Here is a 27,967-nt window from a genome sequence, read left to right on the forward strand (position 1 = left end):
GTTAACTGAACATGTCACCTCCTCTGAGATAACTACTTTTCCCCTCACAGAAAAGGCAAATATTGAATCATTGATGCTAAATTTAATTTAGGTTAGAGTTCTGACTATAATGCTGCTGATGCTGCTTCTATCCTTTTTCTTGTTCACCCTGGGCAATATATGCGTCCATTGCTGTGGCACTTTTCTTCTGGATTGCAATATTTCATGGTTTAAGTGGTCATCAGCAGCATTTGATGACTTTTAGAAGCTGGGAGATGTTGCCACATTTTCTGACAAACTGACAATTCCCCAACAGCAAATGATCATTTTGCAGAAAGGGACTGGCCCCAGAATATATTTGTGTTGTATTTCTCATTTCATTGGAGCTATTGTGCACCCAATCAGCCATAACACAATTCATGAATTCTTATGATGATGGTCCTGAGTCCACATTCAATGTTTTTATCCTGACCCTTTATGTTTTATAATGCTGATTCTGGAAGTAAATTCAGACTTCATGGCATTGCACACAAAATTCTGGAGGAACTCAGCAGGTCAAGGTATTATGTGAGTGTTGCTCTGGATTTCCAGCACTTGCAGAATCTCTTGAGTTTATTGCATGGCATCCACCGTCAGAGATGCTCCACTTTTAGCGCAGAGCCATTCTGGCCTCACTTATTATCAGATAAAACTAAATGTAGCAGGCATCCCAATAATCATACAGTTGTTTCATACTGCCCATTTGGTTTCACTGAGCATCTCTTAGTGTTGTAATATACAAGACAATAAATGATGATGTTCGATCTCCTTTTGCTCTGTGATTGTAAGTCCGTGTTCAGTACACTCATCTTCGGCCCAGAAGCAACTTTCATAGTAATCAACCTGGGCAGATAAAACTCGCACAATGTTTCACAAAGCTCACATCAATGCACACAACCTCAGTAAATGCCGCTGTATCAACATATAACACTGATAGTCACGTAATCCTATTGTCACTCAAAAACTGAAAAAGGTCACTCTTGTTTATATTTGTTTTAGAAGTTATAAGTCATTCAGAAAATGTAATAGTACATGATATGATGTAATATTTATCAAACTAGCATACCATATGCATAGGATCTCTCTGGCACCAAGTACTTGGAAGCTCTAAACTGGTTTTGCTCTGGATTATAACCTGGAAGTTGAAATGGCATTATTTTTGGAGAGCATAAGATTAGCCAATAAATAACATGCAGTCGAGCTACAGCCTATTGTGTGCACTGTAACTACTAAGTGTTGATGATGTATTACTGGTGCATATGTTGCTCTTAAACCTATTAGTGTGATATATTGACACTCTTCTAATCATCAGCAAAGGCTCAATTTTTCACTCTTTAATAAATCTCTTAGAATGCCAGTCCAAACTCTAGAAAAACCATAAATAACCTGCAGTCCCATCAAAATGTATGAAAATTGCAAGGTGATTTTTGTTTATTATTCATATTTCTGTATCACCACCAACTGCTTATTTTAGCTTATGACACTTACTGCTGGATTTTTTCACCAGTTATCATAATTCATTCTCAACCCTTTGAGAAATGGGTATCATTTCTGATTTAACGTCTGTTGTGACGTATTTCCAAGAATACAAGAAGCTGAATATTTAAGAATTCTTCACTGTTGCCAAAGCATTAAAAAGCTTAAAAACTTTATACATAGTTTGACCAGGAGAAAGAATGTTACATTGGTCTGGAATTTGGATGATAAAATGTTGGCATACTGCCCGTTTATTTCTGCAATGTGCATTTGATTCCAGCTGAAGACTGATGAGTTGATTATCTTCTGTTTCAACCAGCTGTAAGGACTGGAAGTGAAATTAATCTAAGCACTCTCCTTGTAGGTGCGAGTCCACAGCTCAAAGCTGCACAGAATCTGTCACTCAGCTGACAGGCTCACAGCAGAGAGGTCACAAGATTAATTGGAGTGATTCATGGAAATAGTTGTCAGGTTTTTTTTTTGCTGCATTTTGTATACTTTTGAGCCCATCACTTCAACAGACTGGAGGTTGCAAACTGTTGGTTATAGAAGATAACCTGGACAATCACACTGCTGAAACCAGGATAATAATTTGTATTTAATGAATATTAGTTTAAAGCAGAGGAGGCATCTTCATAATTTTATTAAATCTGTAGGAAGTGAGTATACTGTATAAGAACAAATTGTTTTGTTAGATTAGACACCTTACCCTTAGGGATCACAAAATTGACATACTTTAACCAAAAGGAAAACGATCTTTCAGTAAAACCAATGTTTCTTAAAATTCTCTTGGCTGTGTTGTTATTTTTACTTTTTGACGTTATGGGTTGTTTAGCTGGAAGAAGTGTCATTGCAAAGCCGACATTTACTCAGGCCGTGATCCCGGTGATCCTAGATTTGCACCACCTGGTGCACCCAAGCAGGAATTAGCAGGGAATATGAAAGAGCTCTCAATTAGCCCAGGCAAAGTTATGTATGTACAGTACCTCCACTCTTTGCTTGCTATGGATCCTCAAGGTCTCTACCAACTGTCCAAAAGTCTAGAAGGGGGATTTAGCCTATGTCCTTTGAACCCTCTTAAGCAATACATGAAGACTATAGAAATCATAAATGCTAATATTCTTTATCCAAGTTGCTTTCTTGCCCCATTGAGCCAAATAGCCTAATTTTTCTGAGATTACTGCCTTTCACGAATGCACTTGCTTCCCATTGTGTTACTGTAATCAGAATTTCCATTTCATTGAAGTCCCTTCCCTCAGCTCTGCATGAAAGATATCCTCACTGTCAGGGTTGGATTAATTTCTACCAAAATGCCAGAAAGGCACACTGGTGTGTCCTGGAAGCTACTGAGAATTGGCACAATAGCTTTCTTTCCCCGGAGTGTGACCAGGCTCTAAAATGGAATAGTGCCTGAAGCTGGCAGAAGCTAGTAGGTAATAATAGTCCAAATAACCAACAATGTAGCACTAAGTAATGTTATTATTGTTGGGATCTAAGCAAAGGACATGTTGGTATTATTGCAGAATTTGTCCTATTTGCCATCCTTCTTAATAATACTGGCATGCCACAAACACAGAAGGTGCCCTTCCTGAGAATAAAAGAGCAAAGAGGAAATCCATTTAATCCATTAGGAAACTACCCTGACCACAGGATAGGGACTGAAATTATTTGGCAGTTGACCAGAATAAAAAGAATTGAGATTTCTGTCACAAAATAAAAGTACTGTTGCACATGGAAGGATCAGATAGAGCAAACATGGAGCTCATGAAATGGTATCTATACCTTGTTCACTGATGTGTGTTTAGATGTAAATGAAGACCTTGATTTTGAAGAAGTTACTGATCTATTAAGTGCATCATTATTTCATAATATATGAGGTTCAATGTTTATGGCACTGTGTTACAATCAGTGTAAATCAGCTTTGATAAGTATGTGATTTGGGTCCTAAAGCATATCATCCTCTTTTTTGGGGACTTTTTCCTTCGCAGATTGGATGGAACCACTGGGAATTCTTAAATTTTACTGCGAGTGGTTTTTATATCAGCAGTGCAAACATTCACCACAACAACACCATCTGTTCACAAAGATTTAATACTGTAGAGAAGAAAATATCTTGCAGTCCTTTCTTTGAAATTGCAAAGTAAAGGGAACATGTGCATAAATGCAAAAAATAAAAACATTAAAGTTGCAGCAATAAAATGTTAACAAAGGCATTCAAGACCTTTTAATCTCTGAAGCATCTTGGCATAGAAGTATCACTTGGATTGGGAGTGCAGCAAACAATACCAAACAAAAATGAATTCGAGTTCCTCCTGGCAAAAACTCTGCCTGCTGAACAAGTCAGGAGTAAATAACATGTGTGGATGTTATATTCAGTTATGCAGGTTAATTTATTTGATGTGGAAGTTGGTTTACAATCTGCTCTTGTTTTTATATGAAGTAATCTAAGTGTTTCTACTCCACTCTAGTTTGGCTACCATAGTAGTCGGAATAACTGCAATTTGCATGTTGATTCAACAACAGTTCGAGAGATCTCTGCATTGCATGGAAAGTCATTCTTACCCTTCCCCACCAAAAATATTGAATAATTTGATTTGGACAGGAAATGGCTAATTGGTGCCAATTACAAATTAATCTTCAATGTTTGGAACTTAGAAGGTGAGAAAGCAACAAAACTATTCCTGGGACAGGTGATGCTACCCTTTGTCTTTCTCCCAAACAACATCATTCGTTGGGAACTGAATGTACCTTTTCCAAATTGATAACAGTCACTGGAGAAGGATATAGTTGGTGGTAGGCACACAGGTTACAGCAAATAGATGAAAATTAGTTTTTGGTAATTGTTTATGTTTTGGTAAATTTATAAAACCTGTAACTTTCTTGAGGACGTGCACCTACATTTTGTAATAAATGCAAAGTAAATAATATCTGAAACCACTTCAAGTGGATTGTTCATCGATTAATTAAATTGCTTATATAAAGTGAAAAAGGACAACCATCAGTTGAAATTCATGATTTGTGGTTTATCTCTGCAGGATCTCTTTGCACTGAACTTGGAACCATATCGATACAGTGGTGTCAATATGACAGGGTTTCGCCTTCTAAAAATTGATGACCCACATGTTGCATACGTTACTGAGAAGTGGTCCATGGAACGACTTCAAGCGCCACCCAAACCTGATTCTGGTCTCCTGGATGGGATGATAACAGTATGTATCTATCACGCACTGGAAGAAGATAAGCCTGCCATAATACTTAGCAATTCACTAATGTAGATGGTGCTTTGGAAAATCGTCTTGGCAATTAATAGTTCCATTTTTTTCTCTCTAAGGTACCAATTACCGTAAACTCTGATTTCTGTCATGTTGCAAGAAATAACAGATTTTAAATTGTGATGCTTATTTAAGTTATGATGCTTATTTGATTGCCCCTTTTGTTGAGGGGGAGATCATCATGCAGTATGTTTTAGTGTTCCACTCAACATTGCCACTGAAACACCAATTCATTCACTATGGTTAAGTTAAGAAACAAAAAGAGTGAATATGTGCCCTTATGATGAGATTCAGACACAGGTGACTCATTAAGCTGCTACTTCTGATGAATTGTGTAATTACCTAATACGAAAGTTATGCATTTGATAAATGAAATTAATTTTGTTTGCCTGAGTCATAAAGGTGCAAAGGAAAGAACAAAGAAACTAGAAAGTCTAAAGTACATTTGGAAGTTTGGTTGATTGGCCAGCTCAGAAAAATGTCTGCAGGACTTTTGGCTCCAGTCAAGAAGTCATTGTGTAGAATGTGGAATGTATGGCATTGAATGTCTCTGAGAGGTTACACAAAATGGAATGCTTGACAAACCATGATCCATGGTGAAATGTTACCTTTGCTTAGAGACTGATTGTACCTACTGTTGGTATGTAAATCTAATCAGAACTCTTTCAAACAACCATGAAATTGATCAAAAAGATGCTTAAAATGCCATTAGGGTGGTTTATGCACATAACCAAAATACTATAATGGGACTTTAACATTCCCTAACTGTGCTTCTGTTGAAGCTTTCCTGTACAGGAAACAGAGACGGGCTTGAGCTGATTAAGGCATACTTCCAATGTCAGCTCAATACCAGAAACACCACCTTGAATGCAATGAAAGACCCAGGAGCTGCGGAGAGAGACGGGCAGCTCTCACTTTCTCTTGAGGGGGAACATGGCAGTTGATGCAGTGGTGTAGTGAGACTGTGAGGAAGAACAGGCAGATGGTAGGGCAAATTTGCAGACAGTGGGATGATTTAAAATGTAACAGGGAGCCAAAATTGAAAATACAGGACTGAAGGTGTTATATTTGAGCCTGCGCAGTATGAAGTAGACAATCTTGTCATGCAGTTAGAGATTGGCAGATATGATATTGTGGACATTGCTGAGTCATAGCTGAAAGATCATAGTTGGGAACTTAACATCCAAGGAAACATTACGTTGAAAGGATAGGTAGATAGGCAGAGGGGTTGGAGTGACACTGTTGGTAAAAAATGAAATCAGATCCTTAGAAAGAAGAGACATTGGATCGGAAAATGTAGAGTACAGGGCTCTGAACAGTAACCAGACTGGGTTACAAATTACAATGTGAGATGGAAAAGACATGTAAAAAGGACAATGTTGCAATAGCCATGGAGGATTTCAATATGCAAGTATATAGGGAAAATCAGGTTGGTGCTGGATCCCAAGAGAAGAAATTTGTAGAAATCCTATGAGATGGCTTTTTAGAGCAGCTTATGGTTGAGCCCACTAGGAGAACAGCAATAGAGAATTGGGTGTTACTCAGATTTGATTAGGGAGCTTTAAGGTAAAGGAACGCTTGGGAGGCAATGATCAAAATATAATAGAATTCACCCTGCGGTTTCAGAAGGAGAAGCTAACATCTGGTATCAGGATAACAATGAAGTAAATGGAATTACAGAGGCATGAGAGAGGAGCTGGCCAAAATTGACTGGAAGGGGATACTGGCAGGGATGACAGCAAAATAGTAGTGGTTAGAGTTTCTGGGAGCAATTCAGAAAGTGTGGGATAGATACATCCCAAAGATGAACAAATATTCCAAAGGGAGGATGAGGCAACAGTGGCTAACAAGGGAAGCCAAAGACAGCATAAAAGCAAAAATTAGTGGAAAGGAAGAGAATTGGGAAGTTTTTAAAAGTGAACAGAGTCAAGCTAAGAAACCATAAAGAGAATAAAGATAAAATATGAAGATAAGCTAGCCAATATTGTGAAAGAGGATACAAAAAGTTTTTTTCAGATATATAAAGAGTAGAAGTGAGACGAGAAAGAATATTGGACCACTGGAAAATGACACTGGAGGGGTAGTAATGGGGTCAAAAAAACAGCAGAGAAACTTACTAAGAATTTTGAATCAGTCTTCACTGTGCAAGACACTAGCAGAATGCCAGAAATGCGAGAGTGTCAGGAGGCATAGGCGAATGTTGTTGCTATTCCTGAGGAGAAGGTGCTTAGGAAGCTGAAAAGCCTGTGTCATCTGGACCAGATGGACTACAACCCACGGTTCTGAAAGAGGGAGCTGAAGAGATTGTAGAGGCATTAGTAATGATCTTTCAAGAATCACTAGATCCTGGAATGGTTCTGGAGAACTGGAAAGCTGTAAATGTCACTCCACTCTTCGAGAAGGGAGGGAGGCAGAAGAAAGGAAATTATAAACCAGATAGCCTGACTTCAGTGGTTGGAAAGATATTAGAGTCTAATATTAAAGATGAGGGTTCAGGGTACTTGGAGCACCTGAACCCTCATCTTTAATATCAGACTCTAATATCTTTCCAACCACTGAAGTCAGGCTATCTGGTTTATAATTTCCTTTCTTCTGCCTCCCTCCTGACAACATAGGCCAAAGTCAGCATGAATTCATTAAGGGGAAATCTTGCCTGACAAATCTGTTGGAATTCTTTGAGGAAATAGCAGGCAGGATAGACAACGGAGAGTCAGTGGATGTTCAAGCAACATACATCAAAGTTGCTGGTGAACGCAGCAGGCCAAGCAGCATCTATAGGAAGAGGCGCAGTCGACGTTTCAGGCCGAGACCTGACGAAGGGTCTCGGCCTGAAACGTCGACTGCACCTCTTCCTATAGATGCTGCTTGGCCTGCTGCGTTCACCAGCAACTTTGATGTATGTTGCTTGAATTTCCAGCATCTGCAGAATTCCTGTTGTCAGTGGATGTTGTTCATTTAGATTTTCAGAAGGCTTTTGACAGGGTGCCACTTATGAGGCTCCTTAACAAGATATGAGCCCATGGTATTATAGGAAAGATACTAGCACGGATAGAAGATTGGCTGACTGGCAGGAGGCAAAGAGTTGGAATAAAGGGGGCCTTTTCTGATTGGCTGGCACTGACTGGTTGCGTGCTGCAGGGGCCAGTGTTGGGACTGCTCCTATTCATGTTATCTGCCAATGATTTGGATGAAGAAACTGGTGGCTTTGTGGCCAGGTTTGTGGATGATATGTAGATAGGTAGAGGGGCAGGTAGTGCTGAGGAAGCAGGGTATCTACAGACGGACTTAGAAAGATTGGGAGAATGAACAAAGAAGTTGCAGATGGAATATAATATAGGGAAGTGCATGGTCAGGCACTTTGGTAGAAGGAGTATTGGCGTGGTCTATTTCCTAAATGGGGAGAAGATTCAAAAATCAGAGGAACAAATTGTTATGTTTTGTAACTCTGGAAACTAATTGAAAGCAAAACTCAGGAGCCGGGGAAATGTGACTACCTTGATTTTCTTTTAGTGAGGCACACACATATGCAGTAGTAGAGTAATGATGTATGCCATTCACGTACATAAGACCATAAGATATAGGAGCAGAGTTAGGCCATTTGACCCATCGAGTCTGCTCTGCCATTTCATCATAACTGATCCAGTTTTCCTCTCTGACCCAGTCTTCTGCATTCTCCCCCTATCCCTTTGTGCCCTGACCAATCAAGAATCTATCAACCTTGGCCTTAAATATACTTAAGGACTTGGCCTTCACAGCTGCCTGTGGTAAAGAATTCTTCAGATTCACCACTCTCTGGCTGAAGAAATTACTCCTCATCTCTGTTCTGAAAGGATGCCCCTTGACTCTGAGGCTGTGTCCCCTGGTGTTAGACTCTCCCACCACAGGAAACATACTCTCCACATCCACTTTATCAAGGCCTTTCACCATTCGATAGGTCTCGATGTGTCCACCCCTCATTCTTCTGAATTCTAGTGAATACAGGCCTACAGCCATTAGATGCTCTTCATATGACAAGGCATTCAGTTAACGAATCATTTTCATTAACTTCCTTTGAACCCTTTCCAGCCTCAAAACTGCTCACAATACTCCAAGTGAGGCCTCACCAGTGCTTTATGAAGCTTCACTATTATATCCTTGCTTTTATATTCTCGCCCTGTTGAAATGAATGCTAACATTGTATTTGCCTTCTTCACCACAGACTCAACCAGCAAGCTAACCTTTAGAGAATCCTGCACAAGCATTCCCAAGTCCTGTTGCATCTCAGTTTTTTGTATTTTCTCTCCATTTAGAAAATAGTCAACCCTTTCACTTCTTCTACCAAAATGCATGACCATACACTTCCCAACACTGTATTCCATCTGCCATTTCTTTCTCAATTCTCAGAATCTAAGTATTTCTGTATCCTCTCTACCACCACAAAAATACCTGCTCCTCCACCTATCTTTATATCATATGCAAACTTTGCAAAAAAGCCATCAATTCCATCATCCAAATCATTGACATATAACATAAAAAGAATCAGTCCCAACACAGACCCCTGTGCAATAACACTTGTCACTGACAGCCAGTCAGAAAAGGCTCCCTTTATTCCCACTCTTTGCCTCCTGCCAATCAGCCACTGCTTTATCCATGCTAGAATATTTCCTGTAACACCATAGCTTGTTAAACAGCCTCATATGTGGCACTACCTCAAAGGCCTTCTGAAAATCCGAGTACACAACATCAATTGATTCTCCTTTGTCTCCTTTCCAACAGATTAGTCAGGCAAGGTCATTCCTTGAGGAAACCATGCTGACTATGGCCAATTTTATCTTGTGCCTCCAAGTACCCTGAAACCATATCCTTAACAATCGACTCCAACACCTTCCCAATCACTGAGGTCAGACTAACTGGCCTATAGTTTCCCTTCTTCTGCTTCTCTCCCTTCCTGAAGAGTGGAGTGACATTTGCAATTTTCCAGTGTTCTGGAACTATTCCCGAATCTATTGATTCTTCAAAGATCATTACCAATGCCTCCATGATTTCTTCAGCCACCTCTTTCAGAACTCTGGGGTGTACTCCATCTGGACCTTCAGGCCTCTTATTTAGCTTCAGACCTTTCAGTTTCCCAAGAATATTCTCTAGTTATGGTATCGTTACACACTTCATGCCTCCTGACACCTGGAACTTCCACCATACTTCTAGTATCTTCCACAGTAAAGACTAATGCAGAATACTTACTTAGTTTGTCTGCTATTTCATTGTCCCCCATTACTACCTTTCTATCATTGTTTTCCGGTGGTCTGATATCCACTCTCGCCTATCCTTTACACTTTATATATCTGAATATATCTTACATATAACCTATAATATATTATGTAAACAATACAGATTGCTTAATCAAACAATACATTTACAATATTACTCCAATGTTACTGAAATATTAAATACACAACACTCCTTTCTGCTTAGTATAAACTCCAATTCAAATATGTAACATATTGCATCTTCTGAATATGTTGGAATCCCAAAAGGTGCATAGCAAGCTCCTTGATCTGCTGATCTATGTCAGGCCACCAGACAAAGCCTTGAACCAATGCTATTAGTTTGACTATGCCTAGATCTCCAGCATGTAACTCCTCCAACAATTTAGCTGTCAGCGTGGATGGTACAATAACTCTCAATCCCCACTTAAGGCAAACCCCATCCCAGTAGTACAGGAACTGGAATTTCTGCTGCAGATTCTAGCCATTTTGCTCTGCAGCAGTAAGGGAACCTGATGTAAAGGGCTATGGGGCATTCACTTTCAGCACTTATGATGACTGCACCTATTCCATAAGGCGAGGTGTCACAGACAAGCTCTACTGGATGATGTGGATCATAATGTGTGAGTACAGTGTCTGATGTCACTATTTCCTTCTGTCTTTTGGAAAACCACATCACACTGCTTTGTCCATTGCCATTTCTTCTCAATCTGTAGTGATAAGTTCAAGGGGTGGAGCACAGTGGCTAGATTTGGCAGGAACCTGTTATGGTAGTTGACAAATCCTAAAAAGAACCACAGCTATGAAATATCCTTTGGCATTGGGGCATCCACCGCTGCTTGAATTTCCTCAGCATATTTGTGTCAATCTTGTGAATCAATGGTTTGACCACAGTAAGTGATGCTTGATTTAAAGAATTCATACTTGCCACGTTTTACTCTGAGCCCATAATATTTTAATTTTTTTAACATTGTCTTGAGATTTTTGAGACGTTCCTTTTCATCCATACGTGTAACAATGATGTCATCCAGATAACACAGAGTGCCCGGGCAGCCTTGCAGCACCTGGCCCTTAGATTTCTGCCAGAATGCAGGTGCAAGTGCTACTCCAAAAATAAGCCTTTGATAGATTATCTGTGAACTATCAAACCCTTTGTGAGTGCTTACAGTGAGAAACACTTTGTACTCTTCTTCTATCTCCACCTGTACATCGGCCTCAGCTCAATCCACTTTGCTGAAGTGCTTCCATCCAGAAAGATTTGCAAAGATGTCCTCTATCCTGGGCAGAGCTTATTGCTCTATTTCCAGTACTGGGCTGATGGTGACCTTAAAACCACCACAGATCCTGATGGACACAACATTCTTGCCTATTGGGACCACTGGCATTACTCTTGGGTGCCAGTCAACCTTGGAAATAATTCCTTCAGCCTCTGTGAAATCCAGCTCACTGGCTACTTTATTGTGGATAGTATAAGGAACTGGATGGGCCTTGTAAAACTTGTGTGTGGTATTTTCATTTAACACTATTTTATGCTTGATATGCTTGAGTTTTCCAATGTCGTCCTTAAACATTGCTGTGGCATCATTCAGTACCTTTCTTAATTTGCTTTCAGTTGACTCTGTTGTAGGGAATGTGGCATGAAAATAGTGGTTGGATCTCCATCGAAGTTAGAGATGTCTCAGCTTCTCACAGCCCCACAATGCTGGTCCTTCTTTTTTTACCACACACAAGCCCAATGTGGCTTGTTGGTTGTTGCATTTTGTTGTTACAAATATCATTCCCACAGGAGTTATCTATTCTCTAGTATAAGTTCTTAGTGGATATCTTCAAGCTTCAGTTCAGTATCTTTGAATAGCCATTTAAACTTACTTTATGGATTGAATGAAACAGCGAAGCCAGTGTCCAATTCCATTTTAATTAATTTGCTGTTCATTTCTAGTGCAAGTCATATTGATTGCCTCCCAAGACAAGTAATATCTCAAGGCTACCCAGTCTGTGTCACTCTCAACATTATCAGATTTTTCATCAACAGCATATAGATTAGTGTTCTTGTTGAGACTGCAACTTGACTTTTTATCTTTTTCTCTTCCCTGTGTAATCCATTTATTTCTGTCTGCCCAAAATGCTTGTTGTCTGTATCCTACTTTATTGGCCTCTGCCATATTGGTAATGTTTTATTCTGCCAGGAAGGTTTCTGTATAGAGGTTGCAATTTTGTTCATAGTCACTTTCATTCCTGACTGCAAGTCAGTTGCATCTCTGGCTGCTGTTTCCATTGACACAGCAATTTCAGCTGTGCCTTTAAATGCAAGTTGCATCTCAGTTAAGAGTCATTCTTGAATGCTTTCCAGTAAGATTCCACAAACTTAATGATCTCTCAGTGCATCGTTAAACCCATCATTGAACTGACAATGTTCAGCCGATTTTTTTCAATTCATCCACGTAAGCTGAAATGGACTCCTCTTTCTTTTGATTCCACTTATGAAATGTGAAGCATTCTACAGTCAACAAGAGTTCGGTTCTAACTGTTTCTAAATTATGTTCATGATATCAGCAAAGCTAAGTTTGGCTGGTTTGATTAAAGCAGTCAAACTTCTAAAGCAAACTATATGCTTTTCCACCTGAAGCATTCAGTAACAGTCACTCGTTTCTCTTTGGAGATTCTATTTGCTTCAAAATATTTCTTATTTCATTCAGCATACACAATCCAGTTATCTGTTGTTCAATCAAACTCATCTATCTTTCCAATGTAGCTAGCCATTTCTGCTGTTATTATTATCATCTTGTACTCACGGTTCATGTTCACTTGTAGTTTGTTATTTTTTTTCCGTTTTCTTCCTTTTTTTTTAACTTGACCCTCTCTTCCCACTTCCGAAGGAACACATGTGGAGCTTTTTTTAAACTCAAACTTCTCTCTCCCCTTCCAAAGAAAAATACATCTTTCACTTCACCAAGTAGATAGTCATCTCGGTTTTGTTTTAAAACTTACTCGTCTCCACTGTTATGTTTTGTAACTCCAGAAACTAAACAAAAGGAAAACACAGGAGCCAGAGTATTAACTATTTACTTAGGTTTTTTTATAGTGAGACGCGCACATATGACATGATGGCATAATGACATATGTATTTCACATACCTTTACATATAACCCATAATGTATTATGTTAACAACAAAGTATGCTAATCAAACAGTATGTTTGCATTATCACTCAAATATTACTGAAATATTAAATACACTATACAAAGAATCTTGGGTGACCTCGTGCAGGATTTCCCAAAAGTTAACTTGCAGGTTGAGTTGGTGCTGTGGAAGGCAGATGCAATGTTAGCAATCATTTTGAGAGGACGATAATACAAAAACAAAAATGTAATGCTGAGGCTTTGTAAGACATTGGTCAGACTGCACTTAGAGCATTATGAGCAGTTTCAGGCTCCTTAGCTAAGAAAAGATATGTGCCATTGGAGAGGGTCCAGAGGACGTTCACAAGAATGATCCCAGGAATGAAAGGGTTAACATGTACGGAGCGTTTGATTACGCTGGAATTGTACTCACTAGAAATTAGAAGAATGAGAGGGAATCTCATTAAACACCTATCAAATATTGAAAGTTCTCTATAGAGTGGATGTAGGGTGGATGTTTCCTATGCAGGGGGAGTCTAGGACCAGAGGGCACAGCCTCAGAATTGAGGGTCATCCATTTAGGACACAGAAAACAAAATATTTCTTTAGCCGGAGGGTGGTGAAGCTGTGGAATTCATTGTCACAGATGGTTGTGCAAGCCAAGTCATTGGGTATATTTAAGGTGAGGTTGATAGATTCTTGATTAATCAGAGTGTCAAAGGTTGTGAGGATAAGGCAGGAGAATGGGTTTGAGAGGGATAATAAGTCATCCATAATGAAATGGTGGAACAGATAAAGCAGGTTAAATGGTCTCATTATGCCATATCTCTTATGGTCTTATGGCCTTAAATCTTAGCTCTCAGTGCTGGTGGGAATGCAGGAGAACACCAGGCCCAACATTAGAAAACACAGACAAGAAGTATCTCATAACATCTGCATAATGAAACAATACAGATGACATTGGCCACCATCTTGAATTGGCAAGCTGGTGGAATGTCCAGTAGAATGGATGTCTGCAAACCTGCAAGGTCATTAATGAAATTTTAATGAAAGCAATGAAATCTTATCTTCACGGACCATTAATTTTTCTTTATGATACTTGCGTGGTTCTTTTTAAAAATAAAGATTATAAAGATTAAAGATTAGTTTTATTTGTCACACGTATATCAAAACATACATTGAAATGTGCTGTTTTGCATCAGCGACCAGTGCAGTCCGAGGATTGTGCTGGAGGCAGCCCACTCTGGCACTAGCATAGCATGCCCACAAATCCTAACTATAGGTCTATGAAATGTGGGCAGAAACTAGAGCATCCAGAGAAAACCCACATATTCATGGGGAGAACATACAAATTCCTTACAGATGGTGGTGGGAATCGATCCCCGATCAGCTTTCGCTGGTCTTGTCAATGATTGTGCTAACCAATATGCTACTGTGCCCTCTTATTATCTTAATTTATTATCTGCACTCAGCTGTAGTTCGATGGCGGGCTGTAATGACTGGCGAGATATCACTAGTAACCTTTGCCATTGGTTCCATCCATGTGGGCAATGTCAGCTGCTGAAAGTATGTAAGAGTGCTAGATCTCTAAGGTTTCAAAGTCAAAGTCAAAATATATTTATAATCAAAGTACATATATGTCACCATATACTACTTTGAGATTCATCTTCCTGTTGGCAGTTACATAGCTAAGTAAAGTAATACAATAGAATTTACAGAAAAAACTATCAATATACAAAGACTGACAAACAACCAATCTACAAAAGAAAATAACTTGTGCACATTTGAATAAATAAATAAAAAGATAGAAACTGAGAGCATGAAGAGTACTTGAAAGTGAGTCTGTAAGTTGTGAAATCAGTTCACAGTAGAAATGAGTGAAGTTATCCACACTGGTTCAGGAAACTGAACATAGTGGTGTGTAACCAAAGGCTTCTGTATGTCTTGCCCGAAGGTGGAAGTGAGAAGAGAGCATGGCTTGGATGGTGGTGGTCCTTGAAGATGGATGCTGCTTTATTATGGCAGCGCTGAGAATGTGCTCAATGCTGGGAAAGGCTTTGTCTTTGATTGACTGGGCTGTATCCACCTCTTTCTGTAGACCTTTCTGTTCCTATGCTTTGTTGTTTCCAGATCAGGCCGTGATACAACCAGTCAGGATACACTTCACTGTGAAGTTCTAAGTTCATAGAACTTAGTCAAAGTTTTAGATGACATGCAAAATCTGTTCAAACTTCTAAAAAAGTAGAGATGCTGTGGTGCCTTTTACAGATCCTCTGGTATGATAATCCCAAGGAATTTAAAGTTATTGACCCTCTCCACCTTCATTCCTCAAATAAGGACTGTATAATGGACCTCCAGCTTCTTCCGCTCATAGTCAATTATCACCTCTTTGGTTCCGCGAGAGGTTGTACTTGTGGCACCATTCAATCAGATTTCCAATGTCCTTTCCTTCCTTTATGCCAATTCATCACCACCTTTGATTTGATCAACAACAGCAGTGTTGTCAACAAACCTGAATATGGCATTAGAGCTGTACTTGACCACGCAATTGTAGGTATAATGGAAGTAGAGCAGGCATCATTGTTACCATTTCTGCTCCCCAGAAATATGGCATTCTTCTGATGGTTCAAAACAACATGAATGCCATGGGAGTGGTAATCTTTTGGGGAATGTCCGGTGTAGGTTATTAAGGGGTATTCTTGTGTGCATATGATTGGTGTGAATGCCTGGCTGCGTTGTGGGAGGGCACCAGGAATGGTAAAACCCAGCGTCTGAGATGTTCTTCCCTTCTTGCTGAAACCAGCATTTGGATGATCTCTCTAATGCAGGAGTGAGCAGAAGATTTTGGTGCTGTACGGCAGAGGTCTGCTGTGGCTGCTTGAGTGTTCCTGAAGATCACCCTGCAGCTTTCGTGAGGCTAACAGCCTTGGATGAGCTGGCCCTACAAACGTGTAGTTCATCAAGAATCAAGTTTATTTGTCAAGTGTACATCAGAACATACAGTGACAAGTGTAATTTGTATTAACAACCAACACACCCAACCTGCAAGTGCTGCCACACATTCCTGCTAACTTAGCGCACCCACAGTGCTGGGCAGAACAACACAGAACACGAGCAACAAATCAACAACAGCAATCAAAAGCCCTGTTCCTCCCTGCCATCCACACACATGCAGTACATAGTCATTTAACTCCAGGATATGCTTCCAGCCTCCAGTGGACGATGCATCAGCAAGACCCAATTAGCATGTAGCGCCTCTGAAGACTTTGTATGAGTAATCTCTTCACAGATGGGCATGGCTTTGCCTCCTGCTATGAGATTCCCACCTAGCCATGATCTAAGTGATAAATGATACATTCTGTGATGCAAGGCAGCCGGCAGTGTTACTTCAGAATTTCTTAGCAACCAAATGATGGATAAAGTTCTCCCTGTTAGGTTGAGGGCGAAATCATTGCTTAAAAATAAGGAGTTGGCTTTGGAAGACAGTGAAGAAAGATTTATTTTCTTCTGAGGATTGAGAGCCTTTGGAAGTCTTTTCCTCAAAGTCAAAGTTGTCTTATGCACACGTGTGCATATGCACAGGCGCAATGAAAAATTTACTTGTAACAGCATCAGGAGTATGTAGCATCAAATGAGCAATGTTCACAACAAAAGCCGGCATAAATTATACACAATTTTTACAAGAAAAAGCATTGGAACATAAAGAAGAAGTCCATCTTAATTCAAAATGCAAAGCTAGAGTGAATATAGTTTTGCCTGTTAGTTCAAGAACAGCATGTTTTGAAGGGTATCAGCTTCTCTTAACTTTGACGTGGGACTTCAGGCCTCTGTACTTCCTGCTGAATGGTAGTTGCAAAAAAAGCAGCATGGCCTGAAAGGTGGGGATCTTTGATGATAGATGTTGTCTTTTTGAAGCAGTGCCTCCTGGTGGGGAGGGATCTATTAGGCAGAGTCCATTATTGCCGCTGCTTATGCTCCTGCGTATGTGAATTGCTGGACAGGGCTGTGCAGGCAAAATCTTTGAACATTTCTAAAGCAGAATTTTCAATTCAGTTCTGCCGTGATCTTACTGAATGGCAATGTAGGTCTGAGAAGCCAAGTTGCCTCCTAATTCTATTTTTTTTTAATAACAACCTGCAGATAGTTCTGAAGTTCTCTACTTTACCAAAATGCACTATTAAGTAGTGAGAAAAGCAAAAAACCCGTGCAATTTTTTTCTGATTCCATTTATACTCTCTCTATGATGGATCTAGTGTGATGTTTGCTGTTTCAATTGATGTCAGTACAGATGGAAGTATCCACAATTGGAATAGTGTTATTTGGTGTTTCTGTAATGCTAGGTAAGGTAAAATAGCAAAGTACACTAATGTACAAAGTGCCCAGAAGTACCCAGCTTAATTATCCAGTTGGTGAGATTCTACCCAGAAATATTCACAATCATTGTATGTATAGAGTGAAATCAAAATTGGATCTCTTGATGTTTTTGGAAATGGAATCTTTATTGGAATCTTTTGATTCCTAATAAACACTTCATTACCCAATTTAGACGTTTTGTTTGAAAGTTCAATGGTACAATTTAATATCAGAGAATGTAGAAAACATACAGCCAGAACTCTTACTCTTCGCAGGCATCCACGAAACAGAAAAAACCCAAAGAATGAATGGCAGAGACATCGGAGCCCAAAGCCCCCTATTCCCCTCCCACACACAAACAGTTGCAAAAGCATTGACCCTCCCCTCCGCCATGCAAGCAATAGCAAAAGTCCCCAAAGAGACCTTGATCTGGAATCCTTCAGAAACTACAGTGTGTCCCAGCACTTTGGTATCTCAAACAGGCACTCTCTCTCACTAGCGAGGGAGGGAGTTATCACTCCTGCCACACATTTTAATTCCACGTCCCATTCCCATTCTGACATGTCACACATTTTAATTCCACATCCCATTCCCATTCTGATATGTCTATCCACGGCCTCCTCTACTGTAAAGATGAAGCCACACTCAGGTTGGAGGAACAACACCTTATATTCCGTCTGGGTAGCCTCCAACCTGATGGCATGAACATTAACTTCTCTAACTTCCATTAATGCCCCACCTCCCCTTCGTACCCCATCCGTTATTTATTTATTTATTTATTGTGTTTTTTTTCTCTCTTTTTTTCTCCCTCTGTCTCTCTCACTATAACTCCCTGCCTGCTCTCCATCCTCTGGGCTCCCCTCCCCCTTTCTTTCTCCCCAGGCTTCCCGTCCCATGATCCTCTCCCTTCTCCAACCTTGTATCCCTTTTGCCAATCAACTTTCCAGCTCTTAGCTCCATCCCTCCCACTCCTGTCTTCTCCTATCATTTCAGATCTCCTCCCTCCCTCCCACTTTCAAATCTCTTACTATCTCTTCTTTCAGTTAGTCCTGACGAAGGGTCTCGGCCTGAAACATCGACTGTACCTCTTCCTAGAGATGCTGCCTGGCCTGCTGCGTTCACAGCACTTTTTGTCTGTGTTGGTTAACCATTATTGATGTCAGGTTTACCCGCCTATAATTGCCAGGCTTCTTTAGAGCCTTTCTTAAATAATAGAACCACATTAGCTATCCTCCAATCCTCCAGCACCTCACCTGTCGTTAGGGGTATTTTAAATATCTCTGCTAGGGCCACTGCAATTTCTGCACTGGCCTCCCACAGGGTCTGAGGGAACACCTTGCCAGGCCCTGGGGATTTATCCACCCTAGTTTGCCACAAGTCAGCAAACAGCCCCTCCTCTGTAAAATGTATACGAGCTATGACCTCACTGCTACTTTACCTCTCTTCTGTAGGCGCTGTGTCCATAAACGTGGAAGAGTGTAATATAGTCTGGATGATTTGATTAATATTGTTGAAACAGAAATTCCTACATAACTATTATAACAGCATTAAAAAGGCAAGGAGACAAAATAAGGGAAGCAGATCATGTGAACAAAGAGAAAGGGAAAAAAGCTCAGTTGTACATCAATTTTATTTTTGTTGCCTCTCAACCAGATACTGTTTCCACCAGCTGAGAAACTGGCAGCTCTAATGCTTATTGATGAGTCTATTGTAGAAGCAGGTGAACCAAGTTCTCCACTCTCCTGAGCTTTCAGCAACCACACCTGTCAGCACAAAGAAGATGTAGTCATTTGAGGTTCACATAACACTTTACAATCGATGTCTGCAGCTAGGTCCTTTGGACTATAGAACTGAGCCAAGCAGCATCATCTGACATTTTATAAAGGAGCCTGAATTCATGAAAGCAGGCAAAGTGAGCAGAGATATTTTGAATAAATATGGAATAAAAATTAATATGTTACAGTGTATAGAGAACCAATTTCTGTGATATCTAATTCCTATATTTTTAACCTACAAAGGACACTGTGGAGAATAATAATTCCTGATCTAGGCTGCACATATTACATATTTCAAAGCAATATTGCACCTTCTGCAAAATGCAACATGAGTTAGAGTTGATGGGCTAGAAATCTATGCTGTTGCGCAATGTGCCCCACGCAATGTAATTTCTAAGAAAGAAACAACCTTTACTGAAAATTATTAATCCTAGATCGTTTGTATGTCTGACACTATTAATGTGTTAAGGCACCTGGATGTGCACAGTGGCATCTAAGAGTTGCAATGCAAACATAATTATCGTTTCTATGAATTTCATGCACTTGCATGTGGTCCTGAGATGGCCTGAGCCTCTCATTCTGAAGCTGGACTTCACAACATGTGAGGCTTGATCACCATTCATTAAAAGGATCTGCTATTTCCTTGACCACGGAGGCCAGCACTTGCAATTACCCTGTCTGAAATTCATGCTGCTCTTCATGGCTGCCCTGATTCTCTCTGTATACTCATCAACTAATCACACTTCCCTCCCTAGGGCATGGCCTGACCATCAACCTCCTGCAGCCTCTCTTCTACGACTATAGTGGCCAATTCTAACCCCACGTATTTGTTATACTTGCATGCTGCACCCTCAGCTCCAATATTAATCGTTCAAAGTCAAGGATATGTATTCAGTTCTTTATTAGCAATTAGCTTGAAGCAATGAAACTAGCAAAGCTAAGCATAATTGAGCAGTCAGCAAAAGATATAGCATCTGCCACTCCCCAGCCCCAAACTGTCACAAACAAAGCGTGAAAATGTAACTTATTCCCTTTGTTTTTACCACACCCCCACTAATATGACTAGTTACCATAATAAACGTAATAAACTCAGAACACAGAATACAATGCCAATAGAGAACAGATGCATGGCTTCTACAATGACTAGGATCTCCCTTCACAACCCAATAATGGGTAACATAACTTGCCTGTATTTCTTTCCTGTGCTCTACCTTTGCTAGAAAATTGTACCATAAGCCTTACGTAAAAAATATTATTCAATCTACTCGACATTTCCAATTTAATACTCCTTTCTTGGCATATAGAAATTTTCAGATCAGGAATCTAGGTAGAAAACAGTTGTAGTGTCTGGTCAAATTTCCAGATTTGCATAGTTTTTTAAAATTGTCAAAAACACTATTTCACTCATGGAATTAAAGTTTTGTCTCACACGTGGGGCTAAAAGTAATTTCTGTTTTCCTACATCACCCATCTCATCTACCTCACTGTCAGTTGTTCTCATCCCTAGTTGTGTTCAGAACCGATCCCAGTCCCCTTCTGATTCCTGACCAAAGCTCTTGATCCCTAACCAACTCCACCTCAACCCTCCTTCCAGACTGCTCTAATATTCTGCCTCTGCCCCCAAGCCACTTCTCAACTGACTGGAATTACAGCCTCTGCAATCATGGCTGCTTGTGTGGATGAAAGGCTTTTGTGTGCACGGCGAAGAAGTCCTGCATTATTGTAGACAGAACAATGGGATATTATCTGAGGGTTCTCTTGGGACAGTGGCACAGGTTGCTGGACAACACCACTCGAAATTACCCCCTAAAATTATTGTGTGCAGTTTTGGTCCCCTAATCTGAGGAAAGACATCTTTGCCATAGAGGGAGTACAAAGAAGGTTCACCAGATTGATTCCTGGGATGGCAGGTCTTTCATATGAAGAAAGACTGGATGAACTGGGCTTGTACTCGTTGGAATTTAGAAGATTGAGGGGGGATCTGATTGAAACGTATAAGATCCTAAAGGGATTGGACAGGCTGGATGCGGGAAGATTGTTCCCGATGTTGGGGAGGTCCAGAACGAGGGGTCACAGTTTGAGGATAGAGGGGAAGCCTTTTAGGACCGAGATTAGGAAAAACTTCTTCACACAGAGAGTGGTGAATCTGTGGAATTCTCTGCCACAGCAAACTGTTGAGGCCAGTTCATTAGCTATGTTTAAAAGGAAGTTAGATATGGCCCTTGTGGCTACAGGGGTCAGGGGGTATGGAGGGAAGGCTGGGTTCTGAGTTGGATGATCAGCCATGATCATAATAAATGGCGGTGCAGGCTCGAAGGGCCGAATGGCCTACTCCTGCACCTATTTTCTATGTTTCTATGTTTCTAAAATGTGATACAGCTTTCAGGCAGGATTTTTTAAACAACACACACACAAAATGCTGGTGGAACGCAGCAGGCCAGGCAGCATCTATAGGAAGAGGTACAGTCGACGTTTCAGGCCGAGAACCTTCGTCAGGACTAACTGAAAGAAGAGATAGTAAGAGGTTTGGAAGTAAGAGGGGAGAGGGAGACCCGAAATGATAGGAGAAGACAAGACGGGGAGGGATGGAGCTAAGAGCTGGAAAGTTGATTGGCAAAAGGGATACCAGGCTGGAGAAGGGAGAGGATCATGGGACGGGAGGCATAGGGAGAAAGAAAGGGGGAAGGGAGCATCAGAGGAAGATATAGTGAGAGGGACAGAGGGAGAAAAAAGAGAGAGAAAGAACTTTCACCCTGCCTTCAAATTTACCTGGTCCATTTCCGACACCGCCCTCCCCTTTCTTGATCTTTCTGTCTCTGGACACAGCTTATCTACTGATGTCTACTATAAGCCTACAGACTCTCACAGCTACCTGGACTATTCCTCTTCACACCCTGTCTCTTGCAAAAATGCCATCCCCTTCTCACAATTCCTCTGCCTCCGCCGCATCTGCTCTCAGAATGAGGCTTTTCATTCCAGGACGAGGGAGATGTCTTCCTTTTTTAAAGAAAGGGGCTTCCCTTCCTCCACCATCAACTCTACTCTAAAATACATCTCCCCCATTTCACGCACATCTGCTCTCACTCCATCCTCCCGCCACCCCACTAGGAATAGGGTTCCCCTGGTCCTCACCTACCACCCCACCAGCCTCCGGGTCCAACATATTATTCTCCGTAACTTCCGCCACCTCCAACGGGATCCCACCACTAAGCACGTCTTCCTCTCCCTCCCTCTTTCTGCTTTCTGCAGGGATTGCTCCCTATGCAACTCCCTTGTCCATTCATTCCCCCCCATCCCTTCCCACTGATCTCCCTCCCAGCACTTATCCTTGTAAGCGCAACAAGTGTTACACATGCCCTTACACTTCCTCCCTTACCACCATTCAGGGCCCCAGACAGTCCTTCCAGGTGAGGCGACACTTCACCTGTGAGTCTGCGTCGGGTGCTCCCGATGCGGCCTTCTATATATCGGCAAGACCCGACGCAGACTGGGGGACCATTTTGCTGAACACCTATGCTCTGTCTGCCAGAGAAAGCAGAATCTCCCAATGGCCACACATTTTAATTCCACATCCCATTCCCATTCTGATATGTCTATCCACGGCCTCCTCTACTGTCAAGATGAAGCCACACTCAGGTTGGAGGAACAACACCTTATATTCCGTCTGGGTAGCCTCCAACCTGATGGCATGAACATTGACTTCTCTAATTTCCATTAATGCCCCTCCTCCCCCTCTTACCCCGTCCCTTATTTATTTATTTATTTATTTATTAATCCCCCCCCTTCTTTCTCTCCCTTTTTTTTTCCCTCTGTCCCTCTCACTATATCTTCTTCTGATGTTCCCCTCCCTCTTTCTTTCTCCCTAGGCCTCCCATCCCATGATCCTCTCCCTTCTCCAGCCTGGTATCCCTTTTGCCAATCAACTTTCCAGCTCTTAGCTCCATCCCTCCCCCTCCTGTCTTCTCCTATCATTTCAGATCTCCCTGTCTCCCTCCTACTTTCAAATCTCTTACTATCTCTTCTTTCAGTTAGTCCTGCTGAAGGGTCTCGGCCCAAAATATTGACTGTGCCTCTTCCTATAGATGCTGCCTGGCCTGCTGCGTTCACCAGCATTTTGTGTGTATTGCTTGAATTTCCAGCATCTGCAGATTTCCTCGTGTTTGCGAGGATGTTTTAGACAATTATCAAGGCAGTGGAAGGAAAGGTGTGGTATGAAAAGAATGGGAAGGAGAGTAAAGGAAAGGTCTGTAATAGATTAAAAGGCAGGAGCTTTTAAACAAACAATAATTTCCAGTAGCTCCTGTGTGAGAAAATGGAAATATTAATCATGACATGAAATTTCTGAACTACAGAATATCATCATATAGACCAAGCAAGCTTTTCGTACCTGGGTCTGTAATGGGCCACATGTTTCTCTTCCTGACTGTACCACTATTAACAGTCTATATTCCTAGTCCATGAATCAAGTTAATTTTTTTGACCATTGTCTATTTTTGACATAACTGCATAAAATCTACAGCAGAGAGAATCACAAAGTTAACCTGCTAATTAACGTTATTTGTACACTGCAAAAATCTCTTCCTGTTCCACATACCACATCAAAACCTTTCAGGGCATCCTCCTTTATTCCTCACTCTCATTTGCTTTCAGTCTAGTTTCCTTTTGAAAGCAAGTAAGCTAACTTAATTTTTAAAGGAATGTTCTGGTATTCTCATTCTGATATTTAACTGGTGTACAGAGAGCAGAGTGCTCAAACTTTACATACCCAACAAATATGGCTGAGAGATTTACGAGATACTGCGGCAAACTGAAAGATTTATTTAAGTTAAGCATGGTTGAGAAACTATTTATTTAGTTTGGTGATAAATGTGCCAGTATATTTCATTGCAAATCACATTCAGAGTGGATTGGACCCTCCAGATCATATGTTGTATAAAGAACAGTAATTGCCTTGACTTAACTCATGCATGACAGGAGTTATATGTTTCTGTGCAATATAAGATCTGATTAGTTATTTTTTCACAATTTTTAAAATTGGAAGTCTGGTTGGAAAATGAAAAAAGTCACTGCTTTTGGTGCCATGGTAGTGGGCAATGTGTCACCATCATACATAAGTCACTTTACATCCATTCAAGTGTACAGTTCCAATAGCAGCGGAACACCTTTTGCATAATCTTTTGCCCATCACCCTGCTGATGATTAACATTCCGCTAAATACTTAAAATATGTAAGGTTTTCTGATCTTATGCGTTTCGGCCTCACCCCATTTGTTTTTCACTGAAACACATTAAGACTGCTTTTAATTTTCAACTGATCCATGACTACATACTCAACTCGAACTGCATGTCAAAATCAGACCTAATTATCTTTTAATGAAATTTTGTGTAGTCTTCTTCTCAGAAGGATATTCCACATATAAAAAACTAACTATTTTATAATCCTCCACAGCACACTAATGTTCACCTTTGCTGGGCTCTAAATATATGTATCTCCTTTATAAGGTGAAAAGAAAATTCGAAAGAAAAAATAAATGCTCATATCTTTTTAGTACCAAGCCTTATTTAAATAGAATGGCAGCAGGAACTTAATAAAAGCATAATGGTAATAAAATTGCCATCATAATTGTAATAAAGTTGCAATAAGTAACCATAGTAACCAGATACAAGGCAGATAGATCTTATTTACTTGTCAGAATTAATTGGCTATGTCCCAATATCATTTAGTTTCAAAGTATCTATATATCATGTACATTTTCTTAACCTCAGGTTATTCAAAAATAAATTACTTGTCACTTCTGTAAGTTCAATTTTTAAAGAAAATTTCTTATATTGAATTTGACTATTTTCAGCAACTACTTGGGACTTAAACTGCTGAACTTCATTCAAAGTCTGGTCTTTTTTTTTAAACCTCTTTGTAATTTGCACCACCGCTGAGTGTGACCAACACCACCTCTTGAATGCAGGTATGAGCTGGACTGCCTGCTGACCTTTACATCTCGCCCAGTAAAGCCATTCTTTATCTGTGGCCAAGTTGACTGTGGAGAATAGACTAGCTGAGCTCATCTTGCCCTTGTCCCTCTACTGGCCAGCGTGCACAACAGGGAAGAAACTCGCATCTTTTACTTCCATTCCTCACAGCTCAGACATTTTATTTTACACCTGTATTGTCATCTTGAACATTTATCTATTATGCAAAAGACATTCCATTGCTGTTGGAACTGCAAAGGACAGCTTTCCTGTACACTTGAATGGAGGTAGAGTGGCTTATGTATGATGATGACGCATTGCCCACCACCATCCACCATTTTCCTTCAATGTCCATTAGATTGCCCTTTGTTCTGACTGCATGGAATTGCCTTTAGTTTCATGAGGTGACTATGCCTCTGGTTATCACATAGGACTTCCGCTTTCCATCAGAGACTGTTTGAAGACAACCAAATCTGTCAAGTGACTTCCAGCCCCCATTGCTGCCCTGCATAAATGAACACCTTTAGGCTGTTGCTGTAGATTTGCAGCAGAGATATCTGAGATGTGCACGTTCAGAAGCAGAACGGCCAGTGTGTTTAGGGGTACAGTCTGGGTTCTTTCACAAGAATCTGTAAGTGGACACAATTTATAATCTGTTGTTTTAACAGATTGGCTTGTAAATATGTGATATCTTTGGTAGCATACAGTAAGCATTTGTGCCGTAATCTAGAAGCAGGATGATGCGTTGCTCTCAACTCTGCTCCTAAATGCATTGGAGCTAGAAGGCAGGGTGGTGAGCAGTAATACCCTTTCATGATTTGTGCCCTGCGTTGAGTCTAGGATGGTAATCTTCTCTGCCTCTGATCTGTGGAATAAGGCTGGTCCATCGCAGTCCACATGTGAAAAACCAAAGGGCTTCACGGTGAAACTGTCTCATTCACAAACAATCCAGCCCAGAAAAGGTAAAATGATGGTGAAGAATGATTTGACTCAAACCTTGCACAAAGAAAAATAACTGTTATTTTCAGAGGTCAACTGTCCCAATCCCAGTACATCTTTGCAGGGCAGCTCCCATTCACAGCTGCTCAGCAAATCATGCATTTCTTGCCTTCATGCAATAATGCAGGCACAGTTTGATAAGTTAGAAACAGCATTCATGCCACCAAAGTGTAAGATAATGATCATCTCCATCTACCCTTGACATTCAGTGGCATTCCAACACAATCAATATACCCAGTGGTCACAAATGAGCAGAATCTCACCTGGACTAGCCACAGATATGCTGCGTCCCCAGTAGCAAGTTGTATGCCCAGAAATGGTGTCCCTTTCTTCCTGACCAACCAGTGTTTCTCCATCATCTATAAGGCACAAATCAGGAACATGATGGGATATTCTCTCTACTTGCCTAGAAAACTGCAGGTAAAACCCTTAGGGAGCACAACAACACCATCCAAGACAAATAAGCCAGAATGACTGCAACCCCACCCCTTGCCCTAAACATTCATTTCCTCTACAAAATGGTGTACAGTTTCTGTTGTGTGTACCATCTATAAAGTGGTCCACAATTACTCATCAAGACTATTCTAATGACACCTCCCAAGCTATCAACTTCTACCACCAAGAAAGACAAGAACTCTGTGCATGGCAACACCACAAGCTACTGATTAACATTCAAATTGTACACCATACTGACTTGGAAATTTATCACAGATTCTTCGTTATCACTGGATACACAGCACTGGGGAATTACCTTCACCAGAAGGACTGAAGCTATTGAAGTTGGCAGCTCACCACCACACACTGAAGGTATTCCAATATTTTGAAGACCTTGCCCTGATGGGTACGAGAAAACAAACTGATATATCAGAATATTTACATATCCTGAAGAAGATGACGCCAATGAACAAGGCGATTAAGGGAAACAGCCTCCAGACAGATCTTGAAACTACTTTTTTTAAGTCTTTTTCACCTTCTTTTGCTTTCAAATGTGGTTCTGCTACTGTTGGAACCTGTGATCGACATTTTGGTGGTGTGTTTTTTGGGCCGATTGACTGATCTGGCACTTTGCTGCCTCTGAGGATGTTTTGAGTGAGGTATGCGTCCTCGAGTCCAACAAGCCTGGAGATAGGACATGGGCCCAAGATTGACTCCATTTCTCACCGTTCTCACCGATTAAAGCAGCATGGAAGATTGAAATCATCGAGGCGGGTGTGATGGCCATCACAAAAGGGTGTTCAGCACTGTTTATCAACCTCTTGCTCACTGCTGTTGGAGGAAGGTGTCTGCATGTGATGGTTTCTCTTTCCCTCTCACCTGCTGCTCCTGTAGTAAGGTCACTGTGTTCAAATGGTCTCTGTCCCCTTTGGTGCTGTTGGAAGATGGTGCCAGAGTCCTGGGTCTTGGGCAAGGTTTAATCGATGCAGTTTGTGAACTGGACTCTGTAGTTCATGTTTCTGGTTTCTGGTCACTCTTTTTTTCGTTGCTTTTTTGGACCATTTTGATTCACGAACTGCAGATAAGGAATACCAAGCTGAACTGAATATGCCTTTCGATTTTGTGTTTTTTCCATTTTTTTGTTGCGATTTTTTTTTTGCTCGTGGGGGTCTTGATGTTTATTCTTTGAAAGGGTTCCATGGTTTTCTTTGTTTTGTGTCTATCTGTGGGGAAGACAAATTTCAGGGTTGTATACTGCACACTTACTGTGATAATAAATGTACTTTGAATCTTTGAATCTTTAGAAACTAAA

General features: G+C 40.7%; 1 protein-coding gene across 2 annotated transcripts in view; it reads left to right on the plus strand.

Annotated features, from left to right (window-relative positions):
* LOC134348089 (glutamate receptor ionotropic, kainate 1-like) overlaps positions 1-27,967 on the plus strand; it is a 370,881-nt gene that overhangs the window by 239,701 nt on the left and 103,213 nt on the right. For both annotated transcript variants that reach the window (XM_063050936.1, XM_063050933.1), the window contains exon 6: positions 4,530-4,703. In XM_063050936.1, coding sequence (XP_062907006.1) covers positions 4,530-4,703 — 174 coding nt within the window. The remainder of the gene's footprint in view (positions 1-4,529; positions 4,704-27,967) is intronic.

Source organism: Mobula hypostoma, chromosome 6 (assembly GCF_963921235.1).
Source record: "Mobula hypostoma chromosome 6, sMobHyp1.1, whole genome shotgun sequence".
Taxonomy (NCBI): Eukaryota; Metazoa; Chordata; class Chondrichthyes; order Myliobatiformes; family Myliobatidae; genus Mobula; species Mobula hypostoma.